Raw genomic sequence first — 14,508 nt, 5'->3', positions numbered from 1 at the left:
TCTGTTTTCAATATCTATTGTTGTTCCAGAGATATTTTTGCTTAAACATTTGAGTGGATCATGCCGTATAGAACCATGAAACAAGGTGGGGGTCACTATTGAGAGTTCAGTTGTTATTGAGGTGTGTGTGTGTGAGAGAGAGAGAGAGAGAGAGAGAGAGAGAGAGAGAGAGAGAGAGAGAGAGAGATATGGACGTACCATGACCAGGCCCTTCCCGCTCTGCGCCAGGCCTGTCTGCACGTTGGGTGCCCGCTGCTGCAACGCCTCACGCCTCTTACGCTGGTACTCCTTGTCGAACGTTAGTGCTGCTAGCCCTTTCCCTGCGGAGTAACATTTCTGAATGTTCACACTGAAATATAATCACAACAGCGTCTACATGCATTTATGTTGTCAAGGTCAAAATTGTAAATGGGACACTGTCTTATGCTTCATCCTTACTCTCTGTTCATTAATAGTCTACCAGTACGCACATCTTTTTTACTTTCCTAATTTTAATCCATATCTGCACTCTGGAAACTACCCAGCAATGTCTTATATAGCATCACTGATTTAATTGTTTCAGTAGTTAAGTACAGATTAATTTTTTTGGGGAGGAGGGGTTCGGGAAAAATAACCAATTCAAAGAGTTTAGTCAAAAAAATAAATAAATAAATAAAATAAAAAAATATCATCTGGGCCCTAGTGGGAGCTAAAAAAACAACACACAAGTCATTATTTGAAAAGCTATATCTAATGTCCATCATCCATCTCAAGCATGCATATACAGGGTGAGTCAGGAGGAAAGGGGTGATTCTAGTGGTGATTCTGAACAAAAAACTCCAGATAAACTTACGCCCTTTTCTTACTGTTTCCAGGTAAACCAATGAAAAGAACTAGTAATGGGAAACACGTGGCACCATCCTTACTGACCGTGTCAGTACACAGTTCACTTGTGCACGGTGCAGTTGTTTACCTCAGGTCTCAGTCAGACAGTGCTTGTCGTAGTGCACGGTTATTACAAGAACAACGAACACAGTTTTGTGTAGTGAAAATGCCACGGATCTTCACACACGCAGAGTATGCTGACTTGGTGTTTGTCTACAGTTTGTCCAGTGGGAATTCTGGAGCTGCTGTGCGATAATACCAACAAAGATTTCCGAATCGCAGATTGCCAGATCGCAGGGTGTTTCACGAATTGCGTGAGCGTGGTACACTTCCCAGCATTAAATGTTGCCTCTGAACGTCCCAGACAACAAACTCTTAATGAAGTTGAAAATGTTCTTCAAGTAGTGGAACACAACCCTACTACTAGCTCTGTAAGAATTGTTGTGCAGCTCGGTATTCTACAAACACGAGTGAAATGCACAGTACACGAGCACGGTCTGCATCCCTTTCATTGGCAGAGCGTACGACATCTGCATGAAGTAGATGCTGCCGCCCGGCAAGAATTCTGTCAGTGGACGATTGCCAACGATCGATTAAGTCCACATATTTTGTTCCTGATGAGTCAACATTTACCCGCAATGGAATCGACAACACGCTTATCTCTCACGTGTGGGCAAATCAAAATGTGCACACTACCGAGGAAATGAATTTTCAGTGATGTTTCTCAGTCCAGTTGCTTTAGATAACCGTCTTACTGGGACATGGTACCTTGAGTTTCTTCAAAATGTATTACCAGAATACATGGAGGATATCCCTTTGGCAACACGAGCTTGTTTGTACTTTCAGCATGACAGAGTTCCTACACATGCTGTACAGCCAGTGACACAGTGTCTCCACATAACGTATCCTGGTCACGGGATCGGTCACCGTGGGGTCATTGTTTGGCCACGGAGGTCACCCGATCTTACCCCCTCGGATTACTGTTTGTGGGGGTGGCGGAAGAGCAATGTTTACAAGTACAGAGTGGCCACAAGAGAGGAACTTCTCACTCATATTTTACATGATTGTGCCCAGGTAAAGGAATGCAAAACTGAGCTCTGATCGGTAAGACGACACCTGTCTACAAGAGCAGCAACATGCATTGAAGTTGGCGGAGGACTGTCTGAACACCTTCCGTGAGGAAACGTACACAATTAAACAAACCATATCATAACAGTATCTTAATTTACCAGTAGTATCACCCACCCAGTAGCATTACCCATCAAAGCATGTATCTTTCCTCCGGACACACACACACACACACACACACACACACACACACACACACACACACACACACACACACACACTCATTTTCATAAAAAGAAAATTTGTGCATTTTATTGAAAAATATTTCAAGAAAGTTTGAAATACTGTCTGTCTGATGTGTACAAAAACCAGTGTGCAAATATTAATCAGTGACAGAAAAGAAGAAAGCACAGCTAGAAAAGTCATATAGCTTTCCATTACAATTGTACACAGCATATAATCCTTGTCAGAAGAATGGCAAAATCTGCCACCTCCAAAGAAAAGGAAAACTTTATTGGACACCATTTATAATCTTGGCTACATGGTGTATGAAAATATGGGAAGGAGTGGTATATTCAACTTTAAATACAACTGTAAAAATTTATATTATTTTCTTGTAATATTAATCTTACCTGTGAGGAAAGCCATTTCTTTCTCCCTACACATACTAAGGTGACTATTTCTTATGTGATCAGGAATTTCAAATGTTCATATATGTAGCCAAGTGATACACAGTCAAAGGATTTCTGAATGTCCACAAAAACAGTTTTCAGTGTTTTATTTTTCTCCAATTATTTCTCATAGCACATTATTGTGCATCAAGTATAGACTCAACAGCCTTTTTTATTTTATTTTTTTTTTCAAGGACAGACACTTAGATTTTTAGTCCAGAAGATAATAGAGCGGTACCTCAGTGGCTCATGATACGCGACACGAAGTTAACATCGTTTTTTGGTGTGTCACTCACCCATGGCACCGGTGATACGGGAGACGGCACCTGCAGCCCCGCCAACCGTGTGTCCGAACAGGCTGCGCACGCCCAAAACCAGACCCTCGGCAAACTCCCCTGGACCTTGGATGGCTCCCTGTAGAAAAAGCATTTGAGATGTAAAAAAGATGTGTAGTAGATCAGCAAGGATAAGTATTCCTTTATACTTTGCACACAGTGGGCGAGGGTAGCATTTCTCTTTTTCTGTGCTAATGAAATGAGAAAATTGATAAAGTCCCTCGAAATATAGAAAGATATATACTGAATTAAAGCACGTTGAGACAGAGATTCTGAAATCAGATACTGGATTGCGAAGTATATCAGGAGCAGATATAAACTCAGAATGTTATTTAGTAACAAAGGAGAGAAGGCTGAAGTTAAAGAGAATATTACGGAAGAATCAGTGTCCAAAAGCAGTGGAAGACTGAATAGTGAGCATGGTGATGTGCATTTGAATTTCTCTGAGGCTTTAGACAGTGTTATATTGAATAGCAAAGCAAGCAGTTCAGTTGAAGAGGAATTAATATACCTAAAACGCAAAATCACAGAAGTGGGAAAAATGTAGGTATATGGAAGGTAATTACAGAGGAGCCTTGTGTAACTGAAGAAGTACTTAAATTTCTCAACAAAAGATTGCAGTGCAAATATTTTCATGAGAAATAACAATAATATTATGAAAAGCCCAGTTGCTACTGACCATACAGCACAGATGCTGAGTCGCAGATAGGTACAACAAAAAGACTGTCAAATAAGTAAACCTTTGGCCAAAAAAGCCTACATCAGAATTAGACAATACACACACACACACACACACACACACACACACACACACACACACACACATTGTGATGAAGTTCTTTTTGGGCTGAAAGTTTACTTGTTTGACAGTCTTTTCGTTGTTCCCATCTGTAAATCAGCATTTCCGCTCTATGACAAGTAGCAACTTCTCTTTTCATAATATTGTCATTATTTTATGCTGGATTTTCCATGGTTTGATTTTCAAGAGAAAATAGAAATATAGCAAGACAAGTCACTAAGGAACAAAATTAGTAGAAAGTGCAGGGAAATGAAATGGGCAGCAGGAAAAATGATATCAACATTGAGAGTACAAGAGGGAAAACACTGCCAAAGAAAGAGGAGAGAGCATATAGGTGGAATGAGTACGCTGAAGGCTTCTACTAGGAGTGGGGAACTGTGAGGTGATGCGATATACGAGGAAATGGAAGTTGATAAGGAAGATATAGAGGATACAGTATTAAAGTCAGAGTTTGACGAAGGTTTGGAAGATCTGTGAAGAAATGAGGTGGAAGGGGTAGATAATACTCTTGAAATTTCTAAAATCATTAGGAGGAGTGGCAACCAAATAACTATACAAGTTGGTGTGTAGAGTCTATGAGATTTGAGAAACACTGTTTGAGTTCTGGAAAAATCTATGGTTAGACACTCCCAAAGACAGCATCAAAGTTTTGAAAAATGTCCAGAAAACAGCATTGTTTAAAAACAGTGTCCACGAGCAGCTGACGTGAACCACTAGATCACTTCTACACAGACGGAAGAAATATTGCATCACCAAAAAGGAGTTGTGTGACACAAACGAAAGTTGGCAGTTGTCTTTCTATATACGAAACATGATATCTATTCAGATTTCAGGCCAGCCACATAAGAGTGGCACTAGTAGCAGGTTTACTTCAAATACAAAGGGCATTCAAAAAGTTTTGCACAGTCTCAATTTTTTTTTTATTTTTTGCAGGAGGAGAATGTTCACAAAAAATTTCATACTTGGAGCATTTAGCTATAAGCTGGTATATAAAAATATTTTCTTTTATTTACAGGTGAGCCATAATGGAACGTGAAGTAGTTGTCAGGTTGCGACAATGGTCGGTGATGGAGTTCCTCTTCGAGACCGGCGATGACTCTGCCCCATCGATTCACCGGAAGCTGCTCCGTGTTTATGGGGGGAGGGGGGGGGGGAGGAGGGGGGGGTGACAGTGGATCACAGCAGTATCCAGCGATGGTTGCAGAAGTTTAAAGAAGGCGATTTCTCTCTAGTGGACAATCCACGATGCGGTAGACCATCGACAGCAGTGAGTGATGTGAATAAGGAGACCATTGATCAAAATCATCCAAAATGACAGATGTGTGAAGACATGAGAGCTTGCTGAAATGACTCATTTGTCATTGGGTAATGTGGTATCACTGGTACAGTTACCAGGGCACAGAAAAATCATTGCACGTTGGGTGCCTAGATTATTGACAAGAGAAATGAAAACAATGAGGAAAAATGTGTGCGAGATTCTCATGAAGACCTTAACTGAAGAGTGGAAACATTGTTCTGACAGTGTCATTACCCAGGATGAAACACGGTCGTTTTGTCCGAACCTGAGAGCAAACCCAATCCGTGGAGTGGCGTCATGCGGGGTCCCCTCGGAAGAAGAAACCAATACTTTCACGAACAGCAGGCCAAAAGGTGATGGCCTCTTTCTTCTGAGATCAGTGTGGAGTGATTTTCATTGACTTTTTGGAACCTGGCTCCACAATTAACCAGAACCGTTACTGTTCGGCATTCGACAAGGTGCAGCGTGCCATCCAGACCCACAGACCACAGCTTCGGGGTCAGCTCATCAGACTACACCACGACAATGCAAAAGCCCGTACAGCCCTTATGACATGGGAGAAATATCAGGAAAATGGCTTGGAAAATTGTTCCTCATCTTCCCTACAGTTCAGACTTGGCTCCGTCTGATTTTTACCTCTTTGGTTGTCCGAAGGACCACATACACGATAAAACATTTGATATTGAGAAAGACCTTATTTCCTGTGTCGAGCTACGGTGTAAAAGTCAATCCCCAGAATTTTACCAAAGGGCATTTCCATCACGAAAAGAACGTCGGGCCACATGCGTCACAGCTGGTGGAGGCTACAGGAGTAGGCTCAATGTATAGCTCGATGTTCCAAGTATGTTCATAAAAAATTTCATTCTCCTCCTGCAAAAAATAAAAAAAATTAGAGATGACTGTGCAAAACGATTTGAACGCCCTTTGTACACAATGTAACAGTTGTGAGCATTAGTTACCTTCGAGACTGGACACGGTGAGTCGACGTTAGTCGAGAATGCCTTCAAGCGACAAAGATGTCATTATAAACACCTCACCGAGTTGGAACAAGTCGTGTAACAGGGCTATGAGAAGCTCGATGTCCCTTCTGTAATATCGCAAAAAGACTTGGCAGAAATACAGCCACTGTAAATGATCGCTGGCAGTGTCGGTCACAAGAATGTACGGTCGCAAGAAGCGTTCGGCGTACAGCTTTTGCACAATGTACTGCATCTGCAGCAGCAGTTGGCACCACAGTGGCACAACAAATTGCTACAAACTGGTTACTTCGAGGATGTCTTTTAGTGTGCATTCGAATCACCCCAAACGACCACCGTTTGTGACTTCACTGATGTCGCGTGAGAGCCCACTGCAGGGTAGGACGGAGGTCTGTCGTGTTTTCTGATGAAAGCTGTTTCTGCCTCAGTGCCAGTGATGACCACATGTCGGTTAGGAAGAGGCCAGTCGTGGGCCTGCAACCAAATTGTAAGTGTGTTAGACACACTGGACCTACACGTGGAGTTACGGTCATCTACATCTACACGATTACTCTGCAATTCACATTTAAGTGCTCGGCAGAGGGTTCATCGAACCACAATCGTTCTATCTCTCTACCATTCCACTTCTGAACAGCGCGAAGGAAAAACAAACACCTAAACCTTTCTGTTCGAGCTCTGATTTCTCTTTTCTTATTTTGATGATCATTCCTACCTATGTAAGTTGGGCTCAACAAAATATTTTCGCGTTCGCAAGAGAAAGTTGGCGACTGAAATTTCGTAAATAGATCTCACCGCGACGAAAAATGTCTTTGCTTTAATGACTTCCATTCCAACTCGCGTATCATATCTGCCACACTCTCTCCCCTATTACGTGATAATACAAAACGAGCTGCCCTTTTTTGCACCCTTTCGATGTCCTCCGTCAATCCCACCTGGTAAGGATCCCACACCGCGCAGCAATATTCTAACAGAGGACGAACGAGTGTAGTGTAAGGTGTCTCTTTAGTGGACTTGTTGCATCTTCTAAGTGTCCTGCCAACGAAACGCAACCTTTGGCTCGCCTTCCCCACAATATTATCTATGTGGTCTTTCCAACTGAAGCTGTTCGTAATTTTAACACCCAGGAACTCAGTTGAATTGACAGCCTCGAGAATTGTACTATTTATCGAGTAATCGAATTCCAACGGATTTCTTTTGGAACTCGTGTGGATCACTTCACACTTTTCGTTATTAAGTGTCAACTGCCATCTACCACACCATACAGCAATCTTTTCTAAATCGCTTTGCAACTGATACTGGTCTTCAGATGACCTTACTGGACGGTAAATTACAGAATCATCTGCGAACAACCTAAGAGAACTGCTCAGATTGTCACCCAGGTCATTTATATAGATCAGGAACAGCAGAGGTCCCAGGACACTTCCCTGGGGAACACCTGATATCACTTCAGTTTCACTCGATGATTTGCCGTCTATTACTATAAGATGAACATCAACAAAAGCAAAACAAGGATAATGGAATGTAGTCGAATTAAGTCGGGTGATGTTGAGGGTATTAGATTAGGAAATGACACACTTAAAGTAGTAGAGGAGTTTTGCTATATGGGGAGTAAAATAACTGATGATGGTCGAAGTAGAGAGGATATAAAATGTAGACTGGCAATGGCAAGGAAAGTGTTTCTGAAGAAGAGAAATTTGTTAACATCGAGTATAGATTTAAGTGTCAGGAAGTCATTTCTGGAAGTATTTGTATGGAGTGTAGCCATGTATGGATGTGAAACATGGACGGTAAATAGTTTGGACAAGAAGAGAATAGAAGCTTTCGAAATGTGGTGCTACAGAAGAATGCTGAAGATTAGATGGGTATATCACATAACTAATGAGGAGGTACTGAATAGGATTGGGGAGAAGAGGAGTTTGTAGCACAACTTGACCAGAAGAAGGGATCGGTTGGTAGGACATGTTCTGAGGCATCAAGGGATCACCAATTTAGTATTGGATGGCAGCGTGGAGGGTAAAAATCGTAGGGGGAGACCAAGAGATGAATACACTAAGGAGATTCAGAAGGATGTAGGTTGCAGTACGTACTGGGAGATGATGAAGCTTGCACAGGATAGGGTAGCATGGAGAGCTGCATCAAACCAGTCTCAGGACTGAAGACCACAACAACAACAACAACAACAACAACAACTACGAACTGTGACCTTCCTGACAGGAAATCACGAATCCAGTCGCACAACTGAGACGATACCCCATAGGCCCGCAGCTTGATTAGAAGTCGCTTGTGAGGAACGGTGTCAAAAGCTTTCCGGAAATCCAGAAATACGGAATCAACTTTAGATCTCCTGTCGATAGCGGCCATTACTTCGTGCAAATAAAGAGCTAGCTGCATTGCACAAGAACAATGTTTTCTGAAACCGTGCTGATTACGTATCAACAGATCGTTCCCTTCGAGGTGATTCATAATGTTTGAATACAGTATATGCTCCAAAACCCTACAGCAAACCGACGTCAATGATATAGGTCTGTAGTTCGATGGATTACTCCTACTACCCTTCTTAAACACTGGTGCAACCTGCGCAATTTTCCAATCTGTAGGTACAGATCTATCGGTGAGCGAGCGGTTGTATATGATCGCTAAGTAGGGAGCTATTGTATCAGCGTAATCTGAAAGGAACCTAATCGGTATACAATCTGGACCTGACGACTTGCCCGTATCAAGCGATTTGAGTTGCTTCGCAACCCCTAAGGTATCTACTTCTAAGAAACTCATGCTAGCAGCTGTTCGTGTTTCAAATTCTGGAATATTCCATTCGTCTTCCCTGGTGAATGAATTTCGGAAAACTGCGTTCAATAACTCCGCTTTAGCGGCACAGTCGTCTGTAACAGTACCATCGGCACTGCGGAGCGAAGGTATTGACTGCGTCTTGCCACTTGTGTACTTCACATACAATGCGATTTCGTACAACAGCAACAGCACTCTTGAGACTATCCCATGCACCCCAACTGGAAATTTGTACATCAATCTAGTGATTTGACCTGCTGTGCTACCTTTCACGAAGAGCATTCCAGGGTATGTTTTCCAACATCATAACACTCACCCATATACTGCCGGCATAACCCGACACATTCTACAGCAAATCGACACATTGCCTCGGGCTGTTCAATCACGAGATCTGTCTCCGGTCGAGCAAATACGGGACCCCGTCGGATGACAACTCCGGCACTGTCCACAATTGGCATTAGCCACCCCTGTATTGAGTGACCGAGTCCAACAAGCATCAAACTCCATACCACAAACTGACATCCAGCATCTGAACAACACAATGCATTCACATCTGTGTACTTGCATTCAACAATTTGGTGGTTACACTGCTTCCTAATCAAGCAGCACTTCACATCTGCAACAGCTTATCTTGCACTTACAAACAAATCTCACAATGTTACCTAGACAAATGTATTCCAAAAAGTTCATTACTCTACATTAATTATATTTTGGTGTTCTGATTTTTTTTCTGTCAGTGTATATATCAAACAGTAATGGCTGTGTAACACTCCTTTGGAGTACACCGAAAACTAGCTTCACATGTACAGATTTCATCAATAATAGCTTGTCGAGGTCTATCTGCTGGAAAGTCCCAAAGCTGGCTCGATCACAAATATGCTACAATACTCACTAAGCTAAAGTTTTGTACAGTACAGAGGCCGGTGCTGACCTGGAAGGGCTCGTAGAAGAGGTCCTCGACACCCTGTGTTAGCCCCACGACGAGGCCGTACGGGTTTCCCAGCACGTCCAGCCCTAGCACCAGCACGTATATCTGTTTCAATGTCTGCCCCACGTAGTGTGACATCGCCTCCGACACCAGTTGCCGCTGCGTCAGGAATGTGTACTGCCGCTCGAAGTAGGCCAGCCTGCGAACCGGAGGCACACAGGCTGATGGGTAACTGGAAGACTCACTGACACTTCTCACGAATTTGAAGTAGTAATTGGTCTCGATAACAATTTTTTTTTTTTATTAAAACTTGAAAATCGTGTCAACAGTAACGGGTCTCGATTGTACAGGGTGTTACAAAAAGGTACGGCCCAACTTTCAGGAAACATTCCTCACACACAAATAATGTAAAGATGTTATGTGGACATGTGTCCGGAAACGCTTAATTTCCATGTTAGAGCACATTTTAGTTTCGTCAATATGTACTGTACTTCCTCGATTCTGATGATCAAATTGTAAATTTTCACAATCAACATGTGTGGGCTGACGAGAATCCGCACGCAATTGTGCAATCACGTCATCAACACAGATTTTCTGTGAACGTTTGGGCAGGTATTGTTGGTGATGTCTCGATTGGGCCCCATGTTCTTCCACCTACGCTCAATGGAGCACGTTATCAAGATTTCATACGGGATACTCTACCTGTGGTGCTAGAACATGTGCCTTTACAAGTACAACACAACACGTGGTTCATGCACGATGGAGCTCCTGCACATTTCGGTCGAAGTGCTCGTACGCTTCTCAACAACAGATTCGTTGACCGATGGATTGGTAGAGGCAGACCAATTCCGTGGCCTCCACGCTCTCCTGACCTCAACCCTCTTGACTTTCATTTATGGGGGCATTTGAAAGCTCTTGTCTACGCAACCCCGGTACCAAATGTAGAGACTCTTCGTGCTCGTATTGTGGACGGCTGTGATACAATACGCCATTATCCAGGGCTGCATCAGCGCATCAGGGATTCCATGCGACGTAGGGTGGATGCAGGTATCCTCGCTAACAGAGGACTTTTGAACATTTCCTGTAACAAAGTGTTTGAAGTCACGCTGGTACGTTCTGTTGCTGTGTGTTTCCATTCCATGATTTATGTGATTTGAAGAGAAGCAATAAAATGAGCTCTAACATGGAAAGTAAGCGTTTCCGGACACATGTCCACATAACATATTTTCTTTCTTTGTGTGTGAGGAATGTTTCCTGAAAGTTTGGCCATACCTTTTTGTAACACCCTGTATATATGTCACCAGACAGTGTGTAACAGGTACCAGTATTATACAATTTACCTACACAATAAAATACGGATACACAATAATAATTAAACAAAAAGGTTTGTATACCATTAGGTGATACGCAGAGATGATGAGTCGAGCACTGACAAGTGTCTGAAGACACGTATGGTAACTGATAAAGAGCGTGAAAAAGCTATGCATTAGGAAGGAGAAGCTCCAACCCCTCACCTGCTGCATCACCGCACTGAGAGCCGACACGGCATAACATACAATGGTAACGTATGTGAGAACTTAAAATATCAATCTAGATACAAATAAAATATGATATAAAGGTTTACATAAATGTAAACTGGGTCTTGTAGTAGTTAACTTACATTTGCAAAAGGTAATTACAAATGTGCACAAAAACAGAACAGAATTAGTTGTAAGGACACTAAACTATCACCTACGGGCATTATGTGAAAGTTCAGACTGTGTTGTGGAAGCAAAGATAAGCACAGAGATGACAGCCATTGCCACGGAGACGAGTCAAGTCGGTGGTGAGGAATGTCGCATGCCAGAGATGTATTGGGAGAAGGATGCCATTCTTTGTGATCCACAGATGTGGTTAGATAATAGTCTGGATACGATCAAAACTACTTACCACCAGCACGCAATTTTTAACTTGAGATGTTACTATTTCAAATTATCTAATCAGACCATACTTTTTTCAATAATGTTTTTAAGAATTATTAACTTCTGATGGAATTTTCTATGTTCAGGCTAAAATCTAAACTTTTCTAACACGTACAAAACCACCAACGCTTCAGGCTCATTCACAGAGTAATGAGTCACAGGTCCTGATAATGCCCTCAAGGCATAAGCTACAGGTCTACATTCTCCCCTTTGTTCTTGCAGGAGAACTGCCGTGACACCAGAATCGGATGCTTCAGTTTGCATGAAAAATGGCAAACTGGAATTAGAAATACCCAACAAGGGCATTAGTCGAGGCACATCTAAATGCCTCGAACACTGCTCGCAATGAAGTCAGTTCAGGATAGCAGCAGTTTGTGCAAAGTTTGGTAGGCATTTCCTAGAAAAATTACCATTCCAATAACACGAGTTATGTCTTTTTTTCTTCCACGGTATACGGAACTTGTAAACTGCCTGTGTTCTAGCTCGGTGGACCTTCACCCCTTTGGCAGACACAACATGCCCTAGGAAGAAATCTCTTTTCATGCCAACAGGGCCTCAGAGGGCTTCGCAGTCAACCCAGCTTCCCTAAGACCGAAGTACCACTAGTCAAATATGGGATAAAATTTCAACAGCCCAAGCTGAAAGTCTGAGCTCTTATAGAAATGAACATAAAAAATCGGGCCTATGTGCAGGTGGCAGATTTCAGTTTATTTGAGTGTGTGGGACCCATAATCAAATACCACCAACAAGATACTGAATATATGCAAAGAAGAGCAGCACAAATGGTTGGTCACAGATTTAGCTGAGCCACAGGGGTCTGTCCAAAACACTTCTGTGAGCACATTTTGCATACATGCCATGGATTTTTGTGAAAATGCCGGGATAAAATCATAACAAGTGTTTTGTATTAAAATGTAATTTAATTATCAATATGTTTAACACCCTGACACTTAGATAAATCACAAGTTTGTTGCACATAGTATTGGCTGGCAGCCTAGTGATATTTGGTGGTTGTGATACATACTTGTCTGCCAAAGTTGTGTTGCCACCTATGTCTATATTATCACTGTTTCCTGTATTGCCTTCCAACAGCATCTGTACACGACCCGTACATGCTACGAATACGAGGTGTGGCTAGAAAAAAACCGGACTAGTACTGGTGAAACAATAAAACGAATGCAATAAGGCTGAAAGTCGCGTGGCCTGTCACGTGACTCTCGCTCCGCCTACTGCTCGAGTTTCATCTGCCTCCTGCACTCAGTCTGCCCGTGGCGTCTGTTTTAAGTAGTTGACGTTTTGTCTGTGCGTCGGAAAATGTTGAGTGTACAGAAAGAACAGCGTGTTAACATCAAATTTTGTTTCAAACTAGGAAAATCTGCAAGTGAAACGTTTTTAGTGTTACAACAAGTGTACGGCGATGATTGTTTATCGCGAACACAAGTGGTTGGTTGGTTTGAGGGAAGGAGACCAGACAGTGAGGTCATCAGTCTCATCAGATTAGGGAAGGACGGGGAAGGAAGTCGGCCGTGCCCTTTGAAAGGAACCATCCCGGCATTTGCCTGGAGCGATTTAGGGAAATCACGGAAAACCTAAATCAGGATGGCCGGACACGGGATTGAACCGTCGTCCTCCCGAATGCGAGTCCAGTGATTGAGTGGTTTAAACGATTTAAAGATGGCCGCGAAGACACCAGTGATGACACTCGCACTGGCAGACCATTGTCAGCAAAAACTGATGCAAACATTGAAAAAAATCGGTAAACTTGTTCGACACTTTCCTTGTCAACTCCTGTTAACTCAGACACTGCTCTGATTGTTAAACGGCCATCTTGTCGAACAAGTTTACCGATTTTTTCAATGTTTGCATCAGTTTTTGCTGACAATGGTCTGCCAGTGCGAGTGTCATCACTGGTGTCTTCGCGGCCATCTTTAAATCGTTTAAACCAGTCAAACACTTGTGTTCGCGATAAACAATCATTGCCGTACACTTGTTGTAACATTACAAACACCTCGTATAGGTGGTCCCTGGGTCACCTACATTTCAATTTCCATTTCAATTTCAACACTGCTGTAGTTCTCACATTTGCTAATCAGTGGACTTTTTGGATTCGTTTTGACATGAACTTTCCTCTGACTTGCATTTTGTATAATTCTGAGCATATTTACAAGTCATGTGATATGACATCTTTCATTATTTTGTAATTTTCAATTTAATACCAATATCCACTTATACAGGGTATATCAAAAACAATCATTTGATTTAAAAATATCTTAACTATTATGTCGTTTGAGGTAGGTGCATGAACAACTCTGATGTTTCTCACGGTTCCCGCTAGGTAGCAGCAGTGTGCGTCCACGTCACTTCTAGTAAAAATGATTTCGGGACAACAGAAAGTGTTTTGTTTTCTATGTTTTACACAGTGCAGGTCAGTAATAACTGTTCAGAGTGACTTTCGTACTAGGTATAGTGTGGATCCTCCTACGGCATGAAGCATTAGACAGTGGCATGTACAGTTCTGAGAAACAGGTTGTTTGTGTAAAGCAAATCGCTGGGCCATCCCCGAGTATCTGACACAGATGTCGAATGCATCCGCCACAGTTTCACAAAGAGTCGACAGAAATACGTTCGCCGTGCAGCTCGACGTGCCCCTGATGTCCGTCTGGCATGTGTTGCGTCAACGTTTACACGTGAAACCGTACAAAATTGAACTACTGCAAGCTCTTAGTGAAGGTGATAAGCAACAACGTGTGGAGTTCTGTAATTTCATTCTTGACAACATGGAGGGTGACAGTTATCTTCCACACTTAGTGTTTAGTGATGAGGC

The 14,508-nt window shown here is 42.4% G+C and overlaps 1 protein-coding gene across 1 annotated transcript in view; it reads right to left on the bottom strand.

The window, feature by feature from the left end:
• Window positions 1-14,508, bottom strand: part of LOC126215376 (intermembrane lipid transfer protein Vps13) — a 442,186-nt gene that overhangs the window by 39,862 nt on the left and 387,816 nt on the right. The window contains exons 55-57 of the mRNA XM_049942070.1: window positions 9,727-9,922; window positions 2,900-3,017; window positions 199-320 (exon numbers count right to left, since the gene is read on the bottom strand). Of these exons, the coding sequence (XP_049798027.1) occupies window positions 199-320; window positions 2,900-3,017; window positions 9,727-9,922 (436 nt within the window). The remainder of the gene's footprint in view (window positions 1-198; window positions 321-2,899; window positions 3,018-9,726; window positions 9,923-14,508) is intronic.

This window comes from Schistocerca nitens, chromosome 12, assembly GCF_023898315.1.
Source record: "Schistocerca nitens isolate TAMUIC-IGC-003100 chromosome 12, iqSchNite1.1, whole genome shotgun sequence".
NCBI lineage: Eukaryota > Metazoa > Arthropoda > Insecta > Orthoptera > Acrididae > Schistocerca > Schistocerca nitens.
This window is presented reverse-complemented; position numbering and strand designations above follow the sequence as displayed.